The sequence below is a fragment of the Myxine glutinosa genome, chromosome 2 (genome assembly GCF_964187855.1).
Source record: "Myxine glutinosa chromosome 2, kmMyxGlut1.1, whole genome shotgun sequence".
NCBI classification, from domain to species: domain Eukaryota; kingdom Metazoa; phylum Chordata; class Myxini; order Myxiniformes; family Myxinidae; genus Myxine; species Myxine glutinosa.
In genome coordinates, this window is record NC_136262.1 from 242,187,150 (window position 1) to 242,213,239 (window position 26,090).

At 46.0% G+C, this 26,090-nt stretch overlaps 1 protein-coding gene across 3 annotated transcripts in view; it reads right to left on the minus strand.

Moving 5' to 3' along the window:
- Positions 1-236: 236 nt before the first annotated feature.
- HPSE (heparanase) overlaps positions 237-26,090 on the minus strand; it is a 58,217-nt gene continuing 32,363 nt past the window's right edge. For 2 of the 3 annotated variants that reach the window (XM_078772392.1, XM_078772391.1), the window contains exons 9-13: positions 20,931-21,037; positions 20,523-20,637; positions 14,627-14,733; positions 12,063-12,212; positions 237-1,166 (exon numbers count right to left, since the gene is read on the minus strand). In XM_078772392.1, coding sequence (XP_078628518.1) covers positions 986-1,166; positions 12,063-12,212; positions 14,627-14,733; positions 20,523-20,637; positions 20,931-21,037 — 660 coding nt within the window. In that variant the 3' untranslated portion in view covers positions 237-985. The remainder of the gene's footprint in view (positions 1,167-12,062; positions 12,213-14,626; positions 14,734-20,522; positions 20,638-20,930; positions 21,038-26,090) is intronic. The other variant, XR_013622500.1, reaches the window with a different exon arrangement.

The following is a 26,090-nucleotide window of genomic DNA, read 5'->3' on the forward strand; positions in this document are numbered from 1 at the left end:
ACAGAAATTAATAATATTTTGCTCAAATGTATACCGATCAAGAGTTTGCATTTTGTCTTGAAAATCAGGGACCCATTTTAACAAAATTGTTATAACCATTTTGTTTTATTTTAGCATGGTACAAATGAAATGAAGAAGGCATTGGCTTATTTTATTTGAGGGGGTGGGATGTGCAGGCCGCTTCCTTTTTCAGCAAATTAATCCAGGCTGTGGCAATCAAGAATATAATAAAGCTGTTTCAGTCTTGACATAGTTTTTAATTCCATGTACATGTACAAAGTTGCACTGGTCTCTAGTATTTGAATATCATATCCATCAAAAATAATTTGGACCAATTTCGACTTTTTGTTTGAGAAACTTTTGCAGGCCAACAGCAAATGGAATTTCCTCATTGCTCAGGAACAAGCTGCTGAGTTCCAATGCTTGCCGTCCAAGCAGACAGGTGAAGGAAATTTTCCTGTTGCTAGGGATTTTTTTTAGCAAATTAATAAATTAAATTTGAATTCCTTCATCTGCATAATTGCAGTGTTAATCGTAAGGGCTGGCAGGATGGCCTAATGGGTTTGAATCCCGACCCAGCCATAAACTCTCATCCTGGTGTTTCACAGGCAGCGTAAGTCATTGGTGTGTGTGCCGTCCCTCAGATGGATGTTAAACTTGGCGTCTCATCTGCCGGCATTAGTTGGTGGACTTTAACATGCCATGGGGTCCTTTCCGAAGAGTAGGCGAGCGATCGCCGGCACCATTAACAGATTCCAAATTCTTGGCCTGACTTCTGGCGACCCGTCCAGGATTGTAACCCTAGCCAAGAAACTGCTCCAGCAGAACTGATGCTCTGCATAGAACATGATGATGACCCTTCATAAGGTTAAATGCAATGACGTGAAGTGAGGTTGTAATGGGGTTTAAACCAAATATTACAGATCCTTCTGCTTGCCACTCACTAGCAAGTATGGTAAGTTGAGCAAGCAGTGTCCCCTACGTTTCACCCTTGTATTGGAGTCTGTGGTAGGCATGCTGGCACGTGTGCATCACGGAGCACATAGAAGCCGAACGATTGAGCAGGAAGGGTGAGAAGAGAACCTTGTGGAAGCCTCCGAGGTAGCAATGGTGGCAGCTCTGTTTCACTCTTCATCTCCAGTTTCTTCCCATTGAGTAATACGGACCTGCCAGACGAAATGCACAGGTGGTGAGAAAAATGTTAATGCACTGCTCAAAACAAACGTTACGGATAATTCCTGCACAAGTTAAATAACTTTTGTTTGCCGAAACACTAATGTAATGTCACCTCTTTTTCGACATTCGTGGACAAGACACATTTCACGTTCCCATGCAAATATATTGCTCATGACACGAGGAACCCAAGTTCAAATGCCATAATCCGTATGTTACAATGTCTTTGTCTTGAATGGGATTTATGTACAAACTCCACCATAAGCCTTAAATAAATGTAAATAAACAAGATTATAAAATGGACTGCCTCTACAATACCTTACTAGTCCCACCAATGTCTGAGTTACAGACTTGGCATTTAATATGGAATATTTTTTTTGTGGGGGTGAACTTACTTTTCAAGATGTCTTAGAACCAAAAGTTCATTGGAATTATGTTGAAATTATTCTAGATTTTGTTAATGTGACCTTTAAAAGAAACAAAAACCACATTTGACATTTCGAAACAAATAAATTGATCCTTGAAAGTGATGTAAACTGATATCAAACTCAATTCATGGACAGTACTGTGTTAAACTTCTCGACGTTTTCCAGAAGTATCTCTTTATTTTGCACATTAGCCAAAAAATTTTTTAACAAAAACAAAAGTTAAATTACGACTGGGATTACGGACAGTAAAATTACAGTTCAGTACTTCGTGTAACCCCCACGGGCATTCAGGCGAGCACGTACACGTTGAGGTATGCTGTTCACGAGATTTGCCAAGGTTTGGACAGGAATCGCTTGCCATGCAGTGACAATAGCCTGCTGCAATTCACACACAGAGGTCGGCTGCTGGTCCAAGTGGTCGATTTGACGCGTTAATTCTGCCCACAAGTTCTCTATCGGATTCATATCCGGGGACATGGTGGGCCACTCCATATGCTCTACACCACGGTCAGCAAGAAAGTGTTGGATCATTCGAGCACGATGAGGCCGTGAATTGTCATCTTGGAAGACAAAGTTTCCTCGAAAGGCTGCACGAGCAAATGGAAGCAATGTTTCTTCCAGAATGGCCCTGTACTTGAACTGGTTCAGGTTTCCATTCAGAACAACCAGGTGAGTTTTGCCCCCTGCATGAAAAGCAGCCCAAACAGTCACCCCACCACCTCCAGCTTGGACTCTTCGCACTATACAATCTTTGTTGTAGGCTTCATGCACTTGTCTGCGCACTCGGACGCGGCCATCTTGACGATAGACCAGAAATCTAGACTCGTCACTGAAGATCACGTGATTCCAGTGTCCTGGCTGCCATTGTCGGTGCTCTCTGGCCCACTGCAATCGGCGCTGGCGGTGTTGTCTGGTCAGGCGTGGCTTTCTCAGGGGACGCCTGGCACGATAGCCTGCTTGAACCAGTCGTTGGTTGACTAGCCTTCTGGATACAGGCACATTTGTCAGTTGCTGCCACTCAGCCCTAAGCCGTTTAGCTGACTTGGTACGGCCATTGCGGACTAACTAGTGCAGCTGGCGATCATCCCTCCTTGTGGTTCTGCGGGGACGTCCTGGCCTCGGTCATGGAGTAGGGACACCCCTCTGAGCATTTCGTTTCAGGATTTTTGACACCTGACCTTGAGTGATGCCATACTGCCGAGCAATAGCACACTGTTTCATGCCGTAATTTCGTAAAGCCACCACTCCATGACAAACAGCATTGTGAGTTGACGGACCATCTCCAGAAGAAGCGGCAATAACTTCTGGAGACGTGCAGCAGTTGTTTTCCACTAATACAGAACGCAACAACCCTTGTATACCCGACTGTGAAGCCAATCATCAAATGCACCTGTCCGTACATTTAGCCACGCCACCTGTGATATAATCCTGTTGTTGACTTCTTGCTGCGACAGACAATCAGTGACATGGTTCTTTTAACAAATAAATCACCAAAGTGTAAAAGAAACTCACCAGATTGATATACTGAGTTAAGAAAGTAAATCCAAGTCAAGAAAAAAATAATATTCCATATTAAATGCCAAGTCTATAGTTAGGTGACAAGAACAAGCCGATTCCATTTTGGTTCAGGACCGCATACAGATCCGGCCTATCATTGGGATCCAAAACGTAAACTGTTTAGCCTGGCAGAGGTATGCGCTCCACTGAGCACCATTCTAGTTTTATCTGTACCCTTTATCTGTACCCTTTTTAAACATCTTGCAGATCCTATTGTAATCACCCTCTTTATAATGTTTGAGGTCTTGTCTTGTTCAGCTGCTCCTCGTAGTTGGTCTAGCTCGCTCCAGGATAAATCTAGTCACTCTACGTTGAATCTTCTCAATGGCATTTATGTCCTTCTTCAGATGTGTTTCTCAAAACTACACTATTCCAGATGAAGCCTCAGTAACTACCTGCATAGTATTAACACTACCTAATAGCACCATTAGCTGCCTGGCACGGTGCTCTCTGCTTATCCCAATATCTATTATCGCCCCCAAAATTACATCATCATCCATGTAATCTCTTTTCATTGTTATTACCCATCCCCAGCACTTTTATATTTCCTTGTGTTAAACTGCAATGCCAATCTATTAAAGTATCTAGATTTCCCAAATCTGATCAACTCCCTTTCTGCTATCTACCTTACCTACAAGCATTGTCCTCTGCAAATTTGGAAAGCCTACTCTTGACCAGACTGTCTGAATAGTTTTTGTAAATTATGAATAACAAGAAGAATAAGACATTAAATGTCATAGCCCCTGCCATGGTTTTAGTAATTTTGCTGTACGGAGTTAAAGGTCGTCAGTCAGCCATATTTGTTCGGATGACAAAACAAAATCTTCTGCATATTGTTACGGTTTTTAGAACCTTCACTAGTAAATTTTAGTAAATGTATCCCTTATAAATGTCCCCCTGTAGATATCCCCATCAATTGGCTGGTTAAAGATCGCACCCTAATTAGTCCATGAACAACACGTAGCGAACCATAGGCCCTCTTCGTAGTTATCTCATTATTATGTGTTTCAGTTAAGGACCTGTTCCCAGTAGTTGAATCTGTGTTGCATTAATCAAATAAGAGTAGGCCCAAACTTCCCTTCAAAAGCAGTGCAAGTGGTGTTCTAACTCCCCACCAGCTGCCATTGGCCATGCGGTCGGGCCGAGGAAGAAGGGGGAGGAGTCACCAGAACAAGGTGTGGCACGTCAGCTCGTCATCGAAGGTGGAGTCAGCAAGCCCTTACCGGCCAACCAGCACCGCGGTGAGCCAATCGGTAGGCGGGTCATCAGAGCTGGTGGCTTGATTTTGAAGACAGCAATAAAAGCGACTGCAAGGGACTGCTTGGCGAGTCGGTGAGAAGGTACGAGTTGGAAGAGAGTTGGACAAAGAAAGCAGAGAGAGACGAAGCTGCACGGAGCTGTGTGACAAGCTGCTTCAAAAGGCCCGACCGCGTGAAACAAATACGTGTACCTGTCGCTGGCTGCTCGGTTCCAGCCCGGAGCGTGGACCTGGAGCGGACCTCTTTGCTGTGCCCTGCCGAACCTTCCAGCCCTGTTGTCCCACCTGGACCTTCTTCTTCCAGTGAATCCTGCCTGCTAATCCCTTCTTGTCGTGTAAGTCTGTTGTCTGTCCTTTATGTTGTCTGGTGTACAATATAAGACTGTTTTAAGGCTTGCCCTGTGTCTTCTTCTTCTTCTTCTGTATATTGCTTTCGTTTCTCCTTTGGTTTCTTTGGTTTTGTAAATAATAAATGTCTGTTAATTCTTACTCTTTTGGTTTCATTCTTCCCCGATCGCTTTAGTCTTTTCCCGATTGAGTACCTGTGGCATGACTTGGCCAAACGCTTTATAATCGGACTAGCAGAAGTACCCGGCATTGCCGGGCGGGGGAGGGGAGGGGAGGGGGGGCGGGGAGGGGAGGGGAGGGGGGCGGGGGAGGGGAGGGGAGGGGAGGGGGAACGGGGAAGGGGAGGGGAACGGGAGGAGGGGGGGAGGGGAGAAGAGGGGGGGGGGAGAAGAGGGGGGGAGTGGAGAAGAGGAGGGAGGGGAGAAGAGGAGGGAGGGGAGAAGAGGAGGGAGGGGAGAAGAGGGGGGGGAGTGGAGAAGAGGAGGGAGGGGAGAAGAGGGGGGAGGGGAGGGTGATGGGGGAGGGGAGGGTGATGGGGGAGGGGAGGGTGATGGGGGAGGGGAGGGTGATGGGGGAGGGGAGAGGAGAAGAGGTAGGAGGGGAGAAGAGGGAGGAGGAGAGAAGAGGGGGATGGGAGGAGAAGGGGGGAGGGTGATGGGGGAGGGGGGAGGGTGATGGGGGAGGGTGATGGGGGAGGGGAGGGGGGAGGGTAATGGGGGAGGGGGGAGGGTAATGGGGGAGGGGGGAGGGTGATGGGGGGGGAGGGAGAGGAGGGGGAGGGATGGAGTGGGAGGGGGGAGGGGAGGAGAGGGGGGAGGGGGAGGGGGGAGGAGAGGGGGGAGGGGGAGGGGGGGAGGAGAGGGGGGAGGAGGGGGAGGGAGAGGGAGGGGGAGGGGGAGGGAGAGGGGGGAGGAGGGGAAGGGATGGAGTGGGAGGGGAGAAGAGGGGGGGAGGGGAGAAGAGGGGGGGAGGGGAGAAGAGGGGGGAGGAGAGAAGAGGGGGAGGAGAGAAGAGGGGGAGGAGAAGGGGGGAGGGGAGGAGAGAGGGGATGGTGATGGGAGGGGGGAGGGGAGGTGGGGGGAGGGGAGGTAGGTGGGGGGAGGGGAGGTAGGAGGGCGGGAGGTGAGGTAGGAGGGGGGGAGGGGGAGGGGAGAAGAGGGGGGGGGAAGTACCCGGCATTCCGTGTATAAACGTGAGGGGGAGGAGAGGGGAGGGGGAAGAGAGGGGGTGGGGGGAGGGGCGGAAGGGGAGGGGAGGGGGAAGAGGAGGGGAGGGGGAAGAGGAGGGGAGGGGGAAGAGGAGGGGAGGGGGAAGGGGAGGGGAGGGGGAAGAGGAGGGGAGGGGGAAGAGGAGGGGAGGGGGGAGGGGCGGAAGGGGAGGGGAGGGGGAAGAGGAGGGGAGGGGAGAGGGGGCGGGGAGAAGAGGGGGGGGGGAAGTACCCAGCATTGCCGGGCGGGGAAGAGGAGGGGAGGGGAACGGGGGGGGGGGGGAAGTACCCGGCATTCCGTGTATAAACGTGAGGGAGAAGAGGGGGGAGGGGGAGGAGAGGGGGGAGGGCGAGCGAATCGTCGAATCAGCGTGCTGCTCTGCCACCGATTCAGATTCCGTGTATAATATTCCTCGCTGAAGAAAAATATGGATCTAAAGATGAAAGAAAAAAAATCATCAAGGAACATCACGTGATCGCTCTGAGCGATCGATTGCAACTCTGCGTCGTGTCGTGGACGTGGCCAACGTGGCCTCATGCTCCCAGGTGATTGGCTAACTCGAGCTCGAGAGAGCCATCATGCGCTACGTTATGGCAAAAAATATGGATCTAAAGATGAAAGGGAAAAAACCTATGTGGTGTGAATGGCAATATTCCTCGCTGAAATGTGAAAAAACGGAATCGCTTTTCGCTCTGAAATACGTGCGAACGTGTAACTCAGTTAATGGCGGCAAGGAACATCACGTGATCGCTCTGAGCGAATCAGCGCGCTGCTCTGCCAATCCGGTCATAATATGCCTCGCCGAAATGCGCTCAGGTAAAAATATGGTTTAAAAATATTATGAAATAAATTTTTAGGTCACCCATGTTCTTCCCAGGCTCAATGGCCATGTTTGTGCCAAATATCAAGTACGTGAGCCTCTCCGTTTAGGAGTCTACCGGTAACATTACACACACACACACACACACACACACACACACACACACACACACACACAAACTGTGTTTTATATATATAGATTCGTCTTTTGTTAACGGCCTGAGTCGTGGCTCGCTTCGCTTGGCGTGTCCATTACAGTCGCGGCTCGGGCGGGGCTCATTTCCTCGCTTACCGGAAGGCGCTGGTACTTAGGTCATAGGAATAATTGGGCTACTACCCTATTCAGCGCTGACCGGAAGTGGCGAGATAGTTCCAGGACTCGGATGGCCAGCTTAAAAGACGAGGGGATTAAACCCCCCTCGGTAAGGGGAGTGCCGAAACCGAGATCCGTAACAATATGTATACTCATGTATTGTCTTTGTGCCAAGTTTGAACAAAATCGGACCATGCATGTCCGAGAAATGGTTGAGGACGTGTTCAACATCGGGCTTTATACAACTAAAATGGCCGCCAGTCGGCCATCATTGATCGCGAAAAAAATGATTTGCATATGTATACCGTCATGTATTGCCTTTTTTTTCCAAGTATGAACAAAATCGGTCCACACATCTCCGAGATATGGTTACGGACGCACGAACCGACAAGACCAAATCCATAAGCCCACGTTTCAGACCAAGTCCAACGGGGGCTAATAACGGTCTTAATATTGATCTTGGGAACTTTCAACATTCTAGAAATTGTTTTATACCCTTCCCCAGATGTCTGCCTCCTCACAATTCTATCTCGGAGTTCTACGGACAGTTCCTTGGACTTCATGGTAGAGTTTCTGCTCTGGCATGTACTGTCAACTGTTGGACCTTGTATAGAAAAGTGTTTCTTTCTAAATGTCAATCCATTGAATTGGCCAAAAGTGGACTCGGATCAGGTCGTCGAGACATCTCAAGGATGATCGAAGGAGATTGGATACACCTGAGCTCAATTGGGAGTGTCAAAGCAAAGGAGTTGTATACTTATTGACAAGACATTTCAGCTTTTCATTTTCAATTAATTTGTAAATATTTCTGAAAAAAAAATTCCGCTGCCTTTTCGGGTATTATGTGTAGATCAGTGACAAACATTCTCAGTTTAATCCATTTTAAATTAAATAGTGGACAAAAAAAGAAGAAGAAGATCTACTGTAATCTATATACCCCACAAGGGTTGGGTAAATAACATGACCCTTCCTGGCACTAAAGTGGCGTTTTTTGTAGTGGCCTTTTGAAACACACCAATTAAGGTTTTGTTTTGAAAACCACCAATGAAACCCACTTTTACTGCTGTTTATCATGAAACTGAAAGGGAGGAAGACCGGGGTGTGCTCATTTACCAAGCACTGGCACTTGCCAAGCCAGCCGTTCCTTAACGGTTTTGAATGGAGTGCTTGCTCGAATGATTAAACCACTTGGCGATCTCTCCACAAGAAACTTGGTAAATGAACACACACCCAATGTTCTTGAGACCCGACCATAAATCGATTGTAATCTATATACCCCAAAGAGGAATGACCCTTCCTGCTGCTCCCGTAGATAGTACAGCGGATAAGCTCTCATATTTTAACAAATTGTGCATTTTTTGAGAAAAGCATGAAATTTCTAGCATAGTTAGTATATACCATAAGGTTTATTTTCAGATGTGGAGGGAAGTCAGATTTGACCTCTGAGGACCGTGAGAGGTCAAATCCAAAATGGCCACCAGTCCACCGGGTCTAATGTTCAAACGCGCTTAATTTTGGAACCAAACAGTGTAGAAAAACATTATAGGTGTCATTTCCAACTACATTGGGGATGCCCATTCATTTGGTGATACTTTTGAGATAGCCAGAACTCAAGGACATGCATTTAGGTCAAGGTCAAATTACGTTAAATATCTATTTTTTATGACACTGCAGTTGGAACTGCTATTGGAAAAAGTTCATTTGAACTTTTAAAACTTTATTTTTTCATGTACAGGGATAGGTACAGAACATCCAAAGACCAGAAATGATGAAAAAAGTTTACACTGCAAGGAATGATGCAATAACCTCTGAAAAAATAACTGTAGTTCACCAAGTATGTCCACCAAAGCTTACATTAAATCAAGTGCAATGATGAAAATTGGTAATGATCTAAATCTAACAGTCTCCAGAACAGAAGCACAGTGCAGTGCAGTGCACTTGAGTGCAGCTTTGGCACACTTGCAGCATCCAGTGCACCCTTTCTTGCAGCCACAGTGGATCAATTCATGGCACGATTTTGATGCTTCAGGGAGAGTGGTCCAAAGAGGCTGCCACCCAGTTGTCTCCTTTGTCCAGCCCCAGTCAGATGGGTCTGGCATCTCTGGATCCATGACCAATGCCTGGTTCCAACAGTTGGCCTGGTAGCAAGTGCGCTTGATGTGCTGCTTGAGTGCTGCCTGGGTTGGAGGAATGTTCTCTAGAGTTCTTAACTTCTGTGTGAAGAGCTGTTTCCTGGTATCATTCACTTCCATGCTCTCACTGGTTCGGTCGTACATCAGCACCACAAATCGCTCTAGCAGTAACATTGATCCTTCACTGACCTCACTTGGCATGCCTCGGAGTTCATTGAAAGCATCATTCACCTCTAGGAAAGACTTCCAAGTTTCCCAGGCAGTCTTCTTTCCTCTGCCAGCGAATGCAGATGCAGTATCACACCCGGTGAAAGCGTGAAAGACTGGGAGAGTCAGACATTGTGTTGGATTCATTGTGGCAACCATTTCGTGAACAGCTATGTACCGAAAGCTTGACCCGACACCAAAGGCAATCCACAGCTCATCAGGAGCTGTCTTGCTGAATGACGCCACAGCCAGTAGCACCACATCAGTATCAACGGTACGTATGGTCACCTTCTTACACCCCTTTTGCACAGCATCTGTCATATGCAGAAGTAGACGAGTGTCAGCCTCCTCTTGCGAACATGGGGCAAGGTGGGCCAAGTATGACTCAGCAGGAGAGCAGAGGACTTCCCAATCCCCAATTTAGTTGGAAATGAAACCTATAATGTTTTTCTACACTACTTGGTTCCAAAATTAAGCGCGTTTGAACATTAGACTCGGTGGATTGGCGGCCATTTTGAATTTGACCTCTCACGGTCCTCAGAGGTCAAATCTGACCCCTCCACATCCGAAAATAAACCTTATGGTATGCACTGACTATGTTAGAAATTTCATGCTTTTCTCATAAAATGCACAATTGTTGTTGTTATCCGCTGTACTACGAGCAGGTGTACAAAATGAATGAATGAATGATCGTTTTAAGGCCATTTTTCCCCGCTAGAGCGGGGGTTAGCCTTGTGGGCCCCATGAGTGAGCAGGTGTACGAGTAAATTAAAATGTCGGTCGGTTCGGTTGAGTCAGCCGTCGTAATGACATCATAGACGTAATGACGTAGGGTGACGGCCGGACACAAAACTATCGCTACTTTAATATATAGAAGATGATATATTTTAACCTCCAGTAACTTTGCAGTCACTACGAAGGGATTAGTGTTACGATGATATTTACTATAATATTAACATTACGTTGTCATTATTATGAAAATGATATTACTATAAAAAAATCCGAGGCCAATTCCTAACTTCCGTGGTTATTTGTACCGTGCACCGCTTATCATTGATTCATGAACCATACACCGCTTCAATCTATTCACTTTGCAATAATGACAAAGGGATTGCAGCGTTACGATTATATTTACTATAATATTAACATTACGTTGTCATTATTATGAAAATGATATTACTATTAAAAAAACGAGGCCAATTCCTAACTTCCGTGGTTATTTGTACCGTGCACCGCTTATCATTGATTCATTAACCATACACCGCTTCATTCTATTAACTTTGCAATAATGACAAAGGGATTGCAGCGTTACGATTATATTTACTATAATATTAACATTACGTTGTCATTATTATGAAAATGATATTACTATTAAAAAAACGAGGCCAATTCCTAACTTCCGTGGTTATTTGTACCGTGCATCGCTTATCATTGATTCATGAACCATACACCGCTTCAATCTATTCACTTTGCAATAATGACAAAGGGATTGCAGCGTTACGATTATATTTACTATATTATTAGTATTAACGCTATTATTATTATTACGAAAACAACACGACTGTATTAAGAAACCTGGGCTAATTTGTCCGAAGCGGCCTGAAGGTGAGGCATGAAGGCATGAAGTCTAAGGCCTTTACGTACTGCGTAAAGTCAAGGCCTTTACAAGTCAAGTCAAGTCAAGGCCAAGTCTAAGGCCTTTACCTTTACGTTTACGTACTGCGTCGTTGGAAGATCCGTAACGTATATGCTTTTGATATTTGATGATCATTTTAACAGTCGGTTTGTTTGTGTTTCACAATGAATGAAAAAGGTAGAGCATGGCGATTGTGATATATGACAGGTTAGACGATATGTTCGGCCTGAACGACATTGGAATCAAAATGCTGGAGTGTGGAGTCAGCCGTTGTACGCCGTAATGACGGCAGACGTGTTCACATCACCCTGTCCTGTGACCAGATCCTCAGCTCTGATTGGTATACGTTTGAGGGGACATACATACATACATACATACATACATACATACGGGCGGACGGACAAACACTGTTCTAGACTATTTTGCGCTATGCCTATGGGCTACGCCGTAAAAACGCTCCTGTACACCGACCTTGAGGCTCGGTTTGCAAGCCACAGTCTATAATTCCAATGTAAGAGACATAATTACTCTTCTTTTGGGTCTTCAGAGTCTTTTGGGTCTTTAAGAGTCTTCGTGTCTTTTCAGTCTTTTGGCTCTTTAACGGTCTTTTGGGTCTTCTGTGTATTTTGGATGCTTGGGGTATTTTGGGTCCTCAGTGTCTTTTGGGTCTTCAGAGTCCTTGGGCTCTTCTGGGTCCTTATGGTCTTTTGGGTCCTCTGGGTAGTTTGGATCCTTGGGGTTGTTTGGGTCTTTTGGATCCTTGAGGTATTTTGGGTCCTCGGAATCTTTTAGGTCTTTTATCCGGTGGACAGTCTTGTTCAAAGATTTCCCATCAAAACCCCACTCAAATCCATCCTAAAGTGCTACTAAAAGACTTTAAAACCTACCCTTATTTACGGGGACAGACATCACACAAACACATTGTATTTTATGTGGTAGATTCATTACATGAGGCATATTGAAGTTGTATACATTTTGCTTACCTGGCTCGCAGGCCAGCCTTTGGGTCACCAGGTTCCAAAATGTATTCATCTGTAGTGCAGTCAGCAAGTGTGCCAGTCAACTGCATTGTAGCATTGTTCGGCTGTAGGTTCAGTGCAAACAGTGTGACGGCACCAGGAGAATTATCAGAACTACAGACAGAATGGAAAACAAGAGGGAGAATTGCTTTGCAATACATGTCCATTACCAGTCCCTATGAATGTTTTTGTTGTGTTTATTTTTATTTTTGTACACTCAGTCGAGGCTCGTGTAAGAGCTAACATTTAGAACATATAATAAAGGGAGCGGGAGGTGAGAGGGGGAAGCACAACAACAGTAGGGAACAGGGACATCAGGAGATCTGTGGAAGGGAGAGGGCTGGGGCGGGGTACACGGGATAAACAAGGACTTTCAGGAAAGAAAACGGAATTTGAAGGAGGTGGATTAACGGGGGTAGAAAAGATCAAGGTTTTGGGTGGGGGAAGGTATGAGATGGTGGTGAACAGCTGTTTTGAAGGCTGAGAGGACAACAACACAGGCAGGCTTTCTGTCTTCTACCGACTCCTCTCCGGCCTTGCACCCCCAGCTCTCTCTGTGCTCTGTCCCCCAAATATTCCTACAGGTCGCACAAGATCTGCCAGCAACCCTCTGATGGTTAAACTGCCGAAATCTCGGCTCTCCGCTCACCTTCACTCTTTCATTCCTCTTTTCTCCCGCCTCTGGAACAAACTCCCTCACTCCCTTCAATCCCACTCCTCCCTCCAGGTCTTTAAAACAGCTGTTCACCACCATCTCTTATCTTCCCCCATCCAAAACCTTGATCTTTTCTACCCCCGCTAATTCACCCCAGATCCACCTTGTTTGAAATTCCAACTTCTTTCCTGGAAGTCCTGGCAGTGTCCATATGTTTTATACCTCTCCCACTGCCCCCTTCCCACGCCCCCTCCCCCAAAGCCCTCGCCCTCTCTCAGATCTCTCGATGTCTCCATGTCTCTCGGTCCCTGCTCTCAAATGTTGTGTTTGTGTCCTTCCCCCTCTCTCCCCATCTTGTCTACCGCTCCCTATGTTATATGTTTTATGTGTCGGTTTGTCTTTCTGTGTGATTAATGTTCGCTCTTTCACGAGCCTCGATCTTGTATACAAAAAAAAAAAAAAAAAAAAAAAAAAAAAACAACAACAACATGCATTTTAAGGCCATTTTCCCTGCCAGAGCGGGGGTTAGCCTTGCGGTCCCCATGACAATCTTCTCCATTTTGCCCTATTTTCTGCATCTCTCCTTGTTAACCCCCTTGCCTGCATTTCTTCTTCCACCATCTTTAGCCAAGTCTTTCTCGGTCTTCCCCGTCCTCTAGTTCCTTCTACATTCATTTCCATCACTCTTCTCAACCAGTCACTTTCATCCTTCAACACATGACCAAACCATCTCAACCTGTTCCTCTTCACAGCATCAATCACAGGCTCTATTCCCATCATCTTTCGCAATTCATCATTTGTCTTCCTCTCTCTCAACGATACTCCGCACATCCACCGAACCATTCGCATTTCCACCCTTTCCAGCCTTCGTTGCTGCTCTATGTTCATTACCCATGTCTCACTCCCATAAATCATAACACTTCTCACACATGCAGCATACACCTTTCCCTTCAGCTTCAACGACACTCCCCTCCTCATCAGCACGCCACTCAGTTCCCGAAACTTCTTCCATGCACATCTCACTCTAGCAACCGTTGCCGAGTCTGATCCACCTTCGCCATTCAGCATGTCTCCGAGGTAGAAAAATGTTTTCACACCTTCCAGCTTCACGCCGTCTCCAAGATCCAACTCAACATTTCCTCCATCTGCAGCTCCCTCTGTGCACACCTTACATTTGAATGTAGCTGCCACACTGGTTAATGACCCTCTCAGACCACTACATTTTTGATGAACCCACTCGGCGCACATTGTACATTGAATGGAGTTCACTCCAACACCCTTCCTACACACAGCACACGGCCACTTCCCAGTTCTTTCCACCTCACCACATGCTTTACCACTTGTCATCACCTTCGTCTTTCCTATATTCACCTTCAGACCTTTTGATGCCATACATTCTTTGAAGGCCTAGAGGGAGAGTGGAATTGGAGAGTGTGGGAGTTTGTTCCAGAGGCGGGAGAAAAGAGGAATAAAAGAGTGAAGGTGAGCAGAGAGTCTTGATGTTGGCAGTTTCAAGCTTGTTCCAAGCAAAAAGGGCATAACTCCGAGAAAAATTGGTGAAACGTCCTGAAACTCAAACTTATCATAATAAAGCTATATACCAAGTTTCAGTTGAATATGTTAAAAGGGTATGGAAAAGGTGCAGAAAACCAGAGGTGAGATGGACAGACAGGCAGGCAGACAGACGTCGCAAACCTATAGTCCGCTCCAGGAAGAAGACTAATAATATCAGGATCAAAGTTGTTACCCAAGATAATAAAAAATAAATACTGCAATCAAGACCACCTGAAACTACAGTTCTCTCTTCATATCTCAGTGATCATCCATCACTGAAGGAGAAAAGAAACGAAATGAATAGGATACTCGCTTGTACCTTGTGCAGTGTGTATACAAGCGCAGCGTTCCTCCAAATCCTGGTTTCTGCACAATAAGCACAGAGCGGCCCACAAGTCGCTTGTACAGCAGAGACAACCAATAGTCCTGCAGGGCATTAAAAGGACATCCACTGAGCTGGAATATTGGATTATATCACATGCTGTTCGGGATTTCCTTGTGCTTGACTGTCAATGCTTCATATTAACCAGGTGGCCTCATTTCAGCCAGTCTGCTCTCTAATTTACAACATTCATTCTCAAATGTAGAGAATCGCATTTGAACTTGTTTGGTTTCCATTCTCGACCAGATCATAATCCGTTGAATTGGTGCTTCACTGCTCATCAAAAAGTGTGCCGACGATCATGTATATAGGAAACATCAAAAGTTAGGGACTCGACTGCTTGTATCGATTGCTGGAGTATGTTAAGCAAAGTGATCATTTTTTATTTTTTTTGAGAAAGAATCTGCAAGTTATTTGAGGTTTGAGTCCTTCACAGATACAAACCGTCATCCTGGTGTTTTGAGGGCAGGCTGATACATCAATGTGTATGCCATCCTGCGGATGGACATTAAACTGGGCCTCCTGTCTTGGCATTAGTTGGTGGACGCTAAAGATGCCAGTGTCCTTCATGAAGAGTAGGCGAGCTGTCACCTGCAAACTGACCAAGTTCCTAGGAATGTAAGAGCAAACCACCCAGCATAATCCACTACTTGGCCCAATCATCGAGTGGCTGACCAGGTATGAAACATTTGTGGCTGCATTTGCCAATGGCAGATGAGAAATGCAATACCATGCAATGTGATTATTTCAGCATGCACGCACGCACGCACGCACACTAATGCACAATAGACAACTCCAATACCACCAACCTCATCTCACCAATTTGGTTTCAGACCAAGTCACTCAACTTTGGACATGCTGCTTCTACTCACAGCAATGGATGGAGGCCCTCAATGTCAGGCATGAGATCAGAGCCATCTCTCTGGACATATCTCATGCTTTTGATACAATCATCCCACCTTACTCTGCAAACTCTCTGTTTATAGCATCCACGGCCGACTCCACACATAGCTTACTGACTTCCTCTACTCTCGTAGCCAACGTGTGGCGCTCAATGTAATCCTTTCATCTCCTCTCCCTGTCAAGGCTAGAGTGCCCCCAAGACAGCATTCTGGGCCCAATCGTATTCCTGATCTTCATCAATGACCTCTCTTACTCTCTGGAAAATCCTCTTTGGCCATTTGCTGATGACTCGCACCCATCCTTCAGACAGGCAGGGCTGGTCAAACACTTGAAATATGTCTCTCTCTCTGTCTCTTCGAAAGGACCGTTCTAGCACCCCACTCCCTCCCTCCCGCTCGATCTCCATCTACTTTCTTAACAATCCTCTTGAGGAAGTTCCATCATTCAAACACCTGGGTCTCACTATCGGCCATGATCTTTATTGGGCAAACCACATTTCAACGTTGACCTTCGAAGCCAACCACCGGCTGGGCATCCTCCGTCATCCACAGTCCTTCCTTGGCACACCTGAACACCTATCCACCTACAAGGCTTTCATCCGAAGCTTGGAGTGCTGCACTCCCCTCGGGCTGGCTCCCTTTCCTCACATCTTGGTCAGCTTGACGCTATGGATACCAAGGCCTTTAAAATTATTGGAATCTCTCTTGTGATGAAGTTGAGTCCAAGGGACTGTCACACCGCCATCGCGGACAGGTCGGTGGTCTCTCTCTTCTATCGCCTACTTTCTGGTCTTGCACCCTCTGCTCACTGTCCTCCTGCACCCTTCCCCTACACGCTCCCCCTCCCCCTCCCCAGGTTTTTGCAGAGCTCACATGGTCCACCATCGACCCCCTTCTGGTGAAACTACCTAAATCCAGGATCACTTCTAACATACACTTGTTTGTTCCTCTTTTCCGATTTGTGGAATTGACTCCCACATCCTCTTCAATCTCACTTTTCCCATCAGGTCTTCATGACAGATGTTCACCAACATCTCAGACCATTCCCAATCCTAAACCATGATCTTTTCTACACTCAACTGCACCCAAATCTCTCCTCCTCCCAATTTTCCAATTTTTCCCTCCTTGGAGTTTCCTTCTGTATCCATCTTGTCCACCCCATGCATTTTGTCCATCCCATGCATGCATGTTTTGCATCCTGTTTTTTGTCTGTTGCGTCCTGATCAGTTCAGTGTACTTGCTCTTCCATGAGTCTCGCTTATGTATACAAAAAAAAACATTGGCACATTAAAAAAAACATTTTTTACAATGTTGTTCTCCTCCTTTTCCCTTTATAATGGGCATGCCCGTACTATATATAAGCTAGGACGTGCCCGTACGTGGGTGCCCGTTCCTTGCCAAAAAAAAAAAAAAAAAAAAAATTTGTGTAGGGGTGTGTGTGTGTAAACATCCTAGGGCGTGCCCGTACGTGGGTGCAAAAAAACATGCGTGCAAACAACAACAACAAAAAAAAACTTTGAAACCACGTGGCAGTAACGACCACAGAACCCCCCCCCCCTCTATTTACATGAATGGTTTGGTCCATTCGCAACGACCACAGAACCCCCCCCCTCTATTTACATGAAATGGTTTGGTCCAAAGCGAACGGCTTGCGGTGTTTGGTAAAGAAATCGCCATAGCTCGGTAACTACTTGTCCGATTAATTTCAAACCTTGAAAAGGCACATCCTCGGGTCCCCAGCAATATACCTGGCAAGTTTCAAGTATATCGGACCGGTAGTTGTCGAGAAACAGCGGTCACAGACAAACATACACACATACAAACACACATACAAACACACATACAAACACACATACAAACACACATACACACAGAGATTAATGGAATTATAGATAGATAATGGGTGAGGTCCGATGGCACCAAACTCCTGCCCCGTCTTGACCATGATACCCCCCCCCCCCCCCCCCCCCCTCTGTCCTCAGCCAACTCTCCCCTCTGTACTCAGCCAACTCTCCCCACCTCCAACCACACCCACCTTACTTGTTACTCTTCACACAATCCTCCTCCAGCATGGTGTTGGCTTAACAGGCTTGGGATACTAGGATCCTGAGTTTGAATCCCGGTCGATCGTTGAATTAACGCCAGGGGGGTCGACTCGGCCTGGCATCCTTCCGAGATCGGCAAATTGAGCAACACCTCACTGGTAATTGGGGCACTGCATCAGCGGCACAAACACACTTCCAGAGAAATGATGCAACCAGCAGCCACAGGCTGCATACGAAACAGCAACACAATCCTCCCAACTCAAGCACGGTCTACCTCTTTTACTCCTACCTTGCTCCCACAACTTTTCCTCCCATCTTTCTCCCATTACCTTGCTCCTTCCCTCTATCTTTGCCATTCCTTCTTCCTCTGGTGAACCGTACCAGTGCTCTGCTATCTGAGTTTGATTACGGGGTTTGATTCCTGGGTTAGATTGGTCTGGGCGCATAATTTTTCCACACATATAATCGATCGATTTATTTACAATCCTGTTCATCTATCTATAATTCCAGTAATCTCTGTGTGTATGTATGTATGTATGTATGTATGTATGTATGTATGTATGTATGTATGTCTGTGACCGCTGTTTCTCGACAACCACGGGTCCGATATACTTTAAACTTGCCAGGTATATTGCTGGGGACCCGAGGATGTGCCTTTTCAAGGTTTCATATTAATCGGACAAGTAGTTAGCGAGCTATGTCCAAAAAACGATTCAACCAATCAGAGAGCAGCGAGCTATCACGTGTGCCGAACGTGGCGAACAGACTCTGCCTCGGACGGCACATTTGAGAGCGTATTCATTTATTTCACGTTGGCAAACTATGTTGGCGTTAAACTATGTTTTAAAACTAATTAAAACTACTTTGCGACTGTGCACGCTATGGCGATTTCTTTACCAAACTCCGCAAGCCGTTCGCTTTGGACCAAACCATTTCATGTAAATAGAGGGGGGGGATTGTCACCGTACTCGCAAGCCGTTCGCTTTGGACCAAACCATTTCATGTAAATAGAGGGGGGGGGATTGTCACCGTACTCGCAAGCCGTTCGCTTTGGACCAAACCATTTCATGTAAATAGAGGGGGGGGGATATAATTTTAGATATATATATAGTACGGGCATGCCCTAGTCTATCTATAATTCCAGTAATCTCTGTGTGTATGTTTGTATGTTTGTCTGTGACCGCTGTTTCTCGACAACCACGGGTCCGATATACTTGAAACTTGCCAGGTATATTGCTGGGGACCCGAGGATGTGCCTTTTCAAGGTTTCATATTAATCGGACAAGTAGTTACCGAGCTATGTCCAAAAAACGATTCAACCAATCAGAGAGCAGCGAGTTATCACGTGTGCCGAACGTGGCGAACAGACTCTGCCTCGGACGGCACATTTGAGAGCGTATTCATTTATTTCACGTTGGCAAACTATGTTGCCGCTATGTTGGCGTTAAACTATGTTTTAAAACTAATTAAAACTAATTTGCGATTCTTTCGCTTTCCTGCGCGTTTGTGCACGCGATGGCGATTTCTTTACCAAACTCCGCAAGCCGTTCGCTTTGGACCAAACCATTTCATGTAAATAGAGGGGGGGGGATTGTCACCGTACTCGCAAGCCGTTCGCTTTGGACCAAACCATTTCATGTAAATAGAGGGGGGGATTGTCACCGTACTCGCAAGCCGTTCGCTTTGGACCAAACCATTTCATGTAAATAGAGGGGGGGGATATAATTTTAGATATAGATATAGTACGGGCATGCCCTAGTTTATATAATTGTGTTACTACGCTCCCAGTGGTGTCTCTAATAGCGGACATGGATTTGTCCCCGCCATTGGGGGAAGACCCTCTCGTGTTCAGGCCGTTGGTGCTCCTGTGATTGACAGCGAGTGCCCCGCAAGCATTGAAGGAAAGAGAGTGGCAATCATATGTGTGGGAAAATTGCATGCTCAGTCAGGGTTCCCCAGATAGCTCAGATGGCAGAGCACTGGTACGGTTTTACCAAAAGAACTGGGTTCGATTCCTGGTCTGGGCATGTAATTTCCCCTACATATGTCCATTGATTTGCAATGCTGTGCATTTATATAGTTAGTTACAGTGATTAGAGCTCCATACTTTAATCTTACATATATGTGATTCCAGAAGGGAAAAAGAACAGAGTGCAGAGTTGGTCATACTGGCGCTGGAGAACAAATTCACACACCCCCCCCCACCCTCTCCCTGCCCCATACCCTGTAGACCTCCTCAGACCTCAATTTTTTTTGAATGCTGTGAACGAATGTTGGTACATCACGTGTGATGAACATTGTGGTCAAGTTTCATCAAACACGTGTGTAGTTTCAGAGAAGAAAGCAAATACCTATTTTGGGGTGGGTGGGGGGGGGGGGGGGGGGGAGGCGTCAAATCTGAATCTGGAACTACTTTGACCCCATTAGTTCCCGATTTTTTAAAACTCAACTGGACTATGTCCGGCTGAGTTTTTGTCGACACCCAGTGTCCGTCGTCCGTCTGTCTGTCTGTCATCTGTAAACAATTTGACGTCTACGCTCTAAAAGTCACAAATATTGACCAAATTTGATGAAACTTGTTATGCATCATCTTTAAGACATAAACTAGTTTGGGATTGCAGTTGGGCGTTGCACGCCCAAAATTGGGCGCGGCAGGGCGGCCATATTGAAAAATCAATTTTTGTCATATTTTTAGCACATATAAACTATATAGTTTGTGGTTCTATTATGCATATTCTAACCATATTGATATAGACCAGTTGAGTTCAGGTTCCCTGGAACCTCTAGTTTAATACCGTGAACATGAACATTTTTAAAATACCATATGAATCAATCATTTAAACACCTGGCAGTAATTCATTTTAGCTGTTGACCTCGTAAGCATACCGGAAGAGGTTCATTTTCTTTGTCCACCAATGTATAGTGCCCATGACCGACGAAGGCCTGCCGCATCACAACGTCTATCCCCAAACGTGCAGATAGCCCCAGCTTGTCCAACCACCTGATAAGACACAAATGGATAACAGCACAGGAACATCCTTCCATTACTTATGTTTCTACCACGTTTGTTACCATTAACCGGCATCAATCTGCCCATATTTCCATAACAACTGATATAAATGCTTGAATCAGCAACAATTTGCTTGCACTATTAAGCTTATTGCATTACAACAGGTATCGCTGAACATCTGATTCCCACATTACATGACCAATGTCCCAGGTAAAACAGTTGGTCTACGATAGTTTAATCCCGATTCACAATCCCAATCCATTCCCGTGCCCCCATTTTCTTACATGAATCCAGCCACGTACGCGTCGGACAAACCAGCAGCTCCACCACCCCAGGCTGAGCTCGTCTCACCAAGCCATACCTTGCTTCCTGGAGATACCTTTTGAACCACCTGCAGCCGGAACATTAGGCCATCAAGCACATTTTACAAAGCCTCATACTCGTGTATATTTATCGTCATTAATCATAGTTATACAGTAAAATCCCATGAAAACTAACATTAGTCGTTTGGTGGATAATTTAACTTGCAGGCCTGGTTTCTCCCCAAAAAGGACGTGCAAGACATTACAGAGGGATAAAACATTAATACGGTTCCAGGGGGAAGCGGTTTTCGACACAAATATGCAGGGTAGGGAGACAGCTGCTTCCTATATACAAATAACTACGCATTTCCTCATTTGGTCATTTTACCTCACGCTTGCGCTAAACACGCACTATGGAAATAACTATTGTTATAGTACACAATGTTAATCCCAATAAAGCATTTCAAAACGAATATCTGCAGTTTTGCATGAAAAAGGGCAACAGACAAAATATTGATATTTCATTCCTTAAAGTGTAAAATAAATTATTTTTTGTTTATTTAATAAAATATGGACATTATAACACATTTTATCCTACTTTTATAAAAGAAGGTAATTACCTCCGCCACCAAAGGTGGATGGAGATAATGTTTTCACCCCTGTTTGTCTGTGTTTGTTTGTTTGTTTGTGAACAAAACATCTCAAAAAGTTGTCCGGATTCGGAGGAAATTTGACAGAGGTAGTGTGTGTGACAAGGACGAAATGATTAGATTTTAGTGAAGATCCGGAGTCGGATCCGGCTAGTCGACAATTTCGAATCCGGCCAAAAGCAATACAAAGCAGGATATCTCAAAGACTTGTGGACAGATTTGGACGAAACTTGGTGGACCGGTTTGGTGTCTGACAAGGACGATTCGATTTTGGTGAATATCTGAATATGGATTCGGATATGAGAATTATTTAATTTTTAAAGTGATTCTTCACCATTGGGGGAAAGGGCCAAAAACAATACAATGCAGGATATCTTTAAGAGTTGTGGACGGATTTGGGTGAAACTTGGTGGACAGATTGGGTGTGTGACAAGGATGGATCGATTCGATTTTGGTGAAGACCTGAATATGGATTCAGATATAAGAATTATTTAAGTGATTCTTCACCATTGAGTGATATGGCCAACCAGGCGGAGGTATGCTCTCTACTGAGTGCTGTTCTAGTTCTATGTGTGCACATCTTATAACCATAGGAATGAAATGGCTGGGCTATGGCCCCGGGTCAGGTCATGGCAACAACATAACACTTGCGAGAAGGGGTAGAGGACTTACGATTGTTATCTGCACATGGAGGATAGTGCAAGTAGTTTAAACACTGACCAACCTGCCGGAAGGAACGCGTATTAAGAGTGGGGAAGCTATGCCAATTCGGAAAACAAATCCTCTCGCTCCCGAAGGGAGCAGTTATTACGTGTTTCACAAAATTTCGACTTCGACTTCCGCTTCCGGTCTTGCCGGCGAGGTTTCGTTTATTCGCAGCTGTCCACGCTCTCCATCGAAATCGAAGTTAAGTAATTGTTCCCATTTGTATTTTCGTTATAACTGTATTTATTTTATGGTGTGTGTACGTATAGTGTGTCCCGAGGAAGATTTTCGGTGCAAATCTTTCATACCTGTATAGAAAATCGTGTTAATTTGTGTTGTGTCTTTTGACTTGAGGCCTTGTACAGTAACAGTGTCCAACCTTGAGGCTTTGTTTTTCTCTCAGCGGTCCGTCGTTTGTGCTCCAATAACTTTCGTTCTCTGTTTTTCCCAGTCTTTTCACCCCATAGCCTACTTCCTTGTTTAAAATCTCAACTCAAAAAAAAAACAAAAAACATTTCCTTCTCTGTTCTTATTTGTTGTTCTCATTCGTTTATTCGTTCTTATTCGTTCGTTCGTTCTTCGACCACGTGTTTCTCCCCCATTTCCAAGAAGAGTTTTCACTGTTAAACTTTAAAATGTTTAAACTTTCCCCTCAACTTCTGTATTCCGTCGTATATTATAACACCTTTTTCTTCTTCTTCTTTAAAAGGTTGCTTTCGACTTGCTCACCAAATCTATTCATCCCAAAAAAAAATCCATCTCTTACAATGCCTCTTTTCTACATTCCCTAAACTCTCCTGCACTCCATCCTCCCTCCAGCGTCCCTAAACTCGAAGGTCACATTTTATTTATTTTTTGACTCGAAGTATTTTTGACTCGAAGGTCACAAGAAACTCATTTTGCAATAAATGTTCGTTTCCCATTAATCGTACACTTTCTAAAATCCAATCTCACCCCTCCCCTCCAAATCTTCCCCATAACCCCTCCCCTCCAAATCTTCCCCATCACCCCTCCCCTCCAAATCTTCCCCATCACCCATCCCTTTCAAATCTCCCCCCTTGCCCCTTCCCTCCTAAACTCCCCCCCACACCCCTCCCCTCCAAGACTCCCCCTCACCCCTCCCCTCCTAGACTCCCCCCTCACCCCTCCCCTCCAAATCTCCCCCATATCCCATCCCTTTCAAATCCCTCCCCTTGTCCCTTCCCTCCTAAACTCCCCCCTCGCCCCTCCCCTTCAAATCTCCCCACCCTCATTTCTTCTCAATTTCCCCCCTCTCACCCCTCCTCCTCAAAGCGTCCTCCCCGCTTCTTCCCCCTTCCAACTCTCACCTCCATCTCCCCCAACCTTCTGCCTCGCTCTTCCCCCTCCTCAAATAACACCTCATTGTGCCTCACCCAATCACCATCAAACCTTTTGTCCGCCCCATCCTTCCCTTTCTCCGAGCTATTCTGAAATCTCTGACACACCTTCAACAGCTCTCCCTACCTCTTCCACATCTTACCCTACCCCTCCTCCCCCCTGTTCTGTATCCGATGCTCCCCCTTCCTCTTCATTAACGGTATGGACCTCAAACATCCGGGGCCTTTGTTCAAACTTAACTGATCTCTCCATACAGGTTGCTTCTGAGAAACCAGACGTGTTCTGCTTAACAGAAACTTTCCTCCTTCATGTCGTCTCTGATTCCTTAGTATCTCTCCCGGGTTACTCCCTCCTCCGGTATGATAGACCTGAGCCTTGTCCTGGAGGTGGGGTTGCTATCTTTATCAAAAACTCTTCCTCACTCGCCCTGCACTGCACTCTCTCCACCTCACCCACAGGAATACCTCTGGCTACGGCTTCCCCTTCGCTCCCACCTCTTGTTCATATGTGTGTTGTACCGTCCACCAAACAGTGATGACTCCATCTACATCTCGCTGTCTGATAATATGGACCAACTTCTATCTACTCATCCCAACTCTCTCTTCCTCATATGTGGTGATTTCAATTGTCACCATGCCAGTTGGCTTGGTGTGGGTACCTCTCTCACCAGCCATGGCTCCTCAGCAAAGGACTTCTGCGACTCACTGGGACTGACACAATCTGTCAATTTCCCGACCCGGATCTCAGTCAATGGAGCATCTTCTCTTCTGGACTTGGTTATGACTAACTTCCCTGAAAATGTCTGCTGCTCTTCTTCTGCTCCAATCGGCTCATCTGATCATGTGCTTGTTAAAGTGAACATCTCTCTGACCATTCTCAGGGAGCCTGCTCAGCGTTGACGAGTCTGGCATTTCACTCAGGCCAACTGGCACGGTCTTCAAGCAGCCATCAATTATCTGGACTGGTCTCCCATCTCTACCACCTCTGACATCAACTCATCCTGGGAATTCTTCCAAAGTAAATTGCTCTCTCTCATGCACAGATTTATCCCATCTCGTCTTCAGTTGTCATACCCTTCCTCCCGTCCATGGTACACGGAATCTTGTGGTGAGGCTGTTGCCCACAAACAACTTGCCTTCGTCTCCTGGAAAGCAAATCCAACGGAAGGAAATCTCATTTCCTTTCACAAAGCCCGAAACAAGTGTGTGTCCACCCTCAGGAGAGCCAGGAAACAATATCTCTCCGTTCTCAAGACCGAACTCTCTTATCTGTCTCCCTCTTCCAAATCATGGTGGCGTCTGGTCAAATCTGTTTCTGGTGTTTGTTCCCCCTCCATCCCCTCCCTTACCTCAAATGGCTACACAGCTGACTCCGCACGTGAAAAAGCTGAATGCCTCAACTCTGTGTTTGCCTCTAAATCTTGTGTCCCAAACCCATCCCTCTCTGTACCCACCGTACCCAGTCGTACCCAGCTGCTCCTGAACTCCGTGTCCTTTTCTCCTGACAAGGTGGAAAAGTTTATGTCAACCCTCGACTCTGATTCTGCAACTGGACCTGACGGCATCAGCCCACGGGTCCTAAAATCCTGTTCCTCCGCTCTTTCACTCCCTCTCTCTGTTCTCTTCACCCTCTCTTTTGCTCAAGGTCAACTGCCATCTGCTTGGAAATCAGCCAACATCACCGCTTTACACAAAAAAGGTGCAAAAACAGATCCTAGCAACTACAGACGAATCAGCCTTCTCCCAATTATCAGCAAAGTCATGGAATCCATCATTGCTTCGGATATGAAATCTTTCCTCTTCTCCAATGGCTTGATCTCTGTTCGTCAATTTGGTTTCAGACCAGGTCACTCTACTCTGGACATGCTGCTTCTGCTGTCTCAACAATGGATGGAGGTCCTCAATGCCAAACAGGAAATTAGAGCTGTCTCCCTCAACATATCACGTGCCTTCGATACGGTCTGGCACCCCGCTCTGCTCACCAAACTCTCCTCCTTTGGTATCCATGGAAATCTCCACGCATGGCTGGCGGACTTCCTCTCTAGTCGTAGTCAACGTGTGGCCCTGAATGGGTTTCTCTCAACTCCTCTTCCTGTTCAGGCTGGAGTTCCCCAAGGCAGTGTTCTGGGCCCTGTGCTTTTTCTGGTCTTCATCAATGATCTCTCTGACTCTCTTGAAAATCCTCTCTATCTCTTTGCTGATGACTCCACTCTCTGCCGCTCCATTCCTCATCCCTCAGATCGGCAGTCTGCAGCCTACTCACTCTCTGCAGACCTGGACAAAATCACAGACTGGGCAAACAAGTGGAACATGTCTTTCAATCCTGACAAATCTCACACTCTTACGATGTCTCTCCGAAAAGACCGACTGGACAACCCTCCCATCTACTTTCTGAATAATCCTCTCCAAGAAGTTCTGTCACTCAAGCT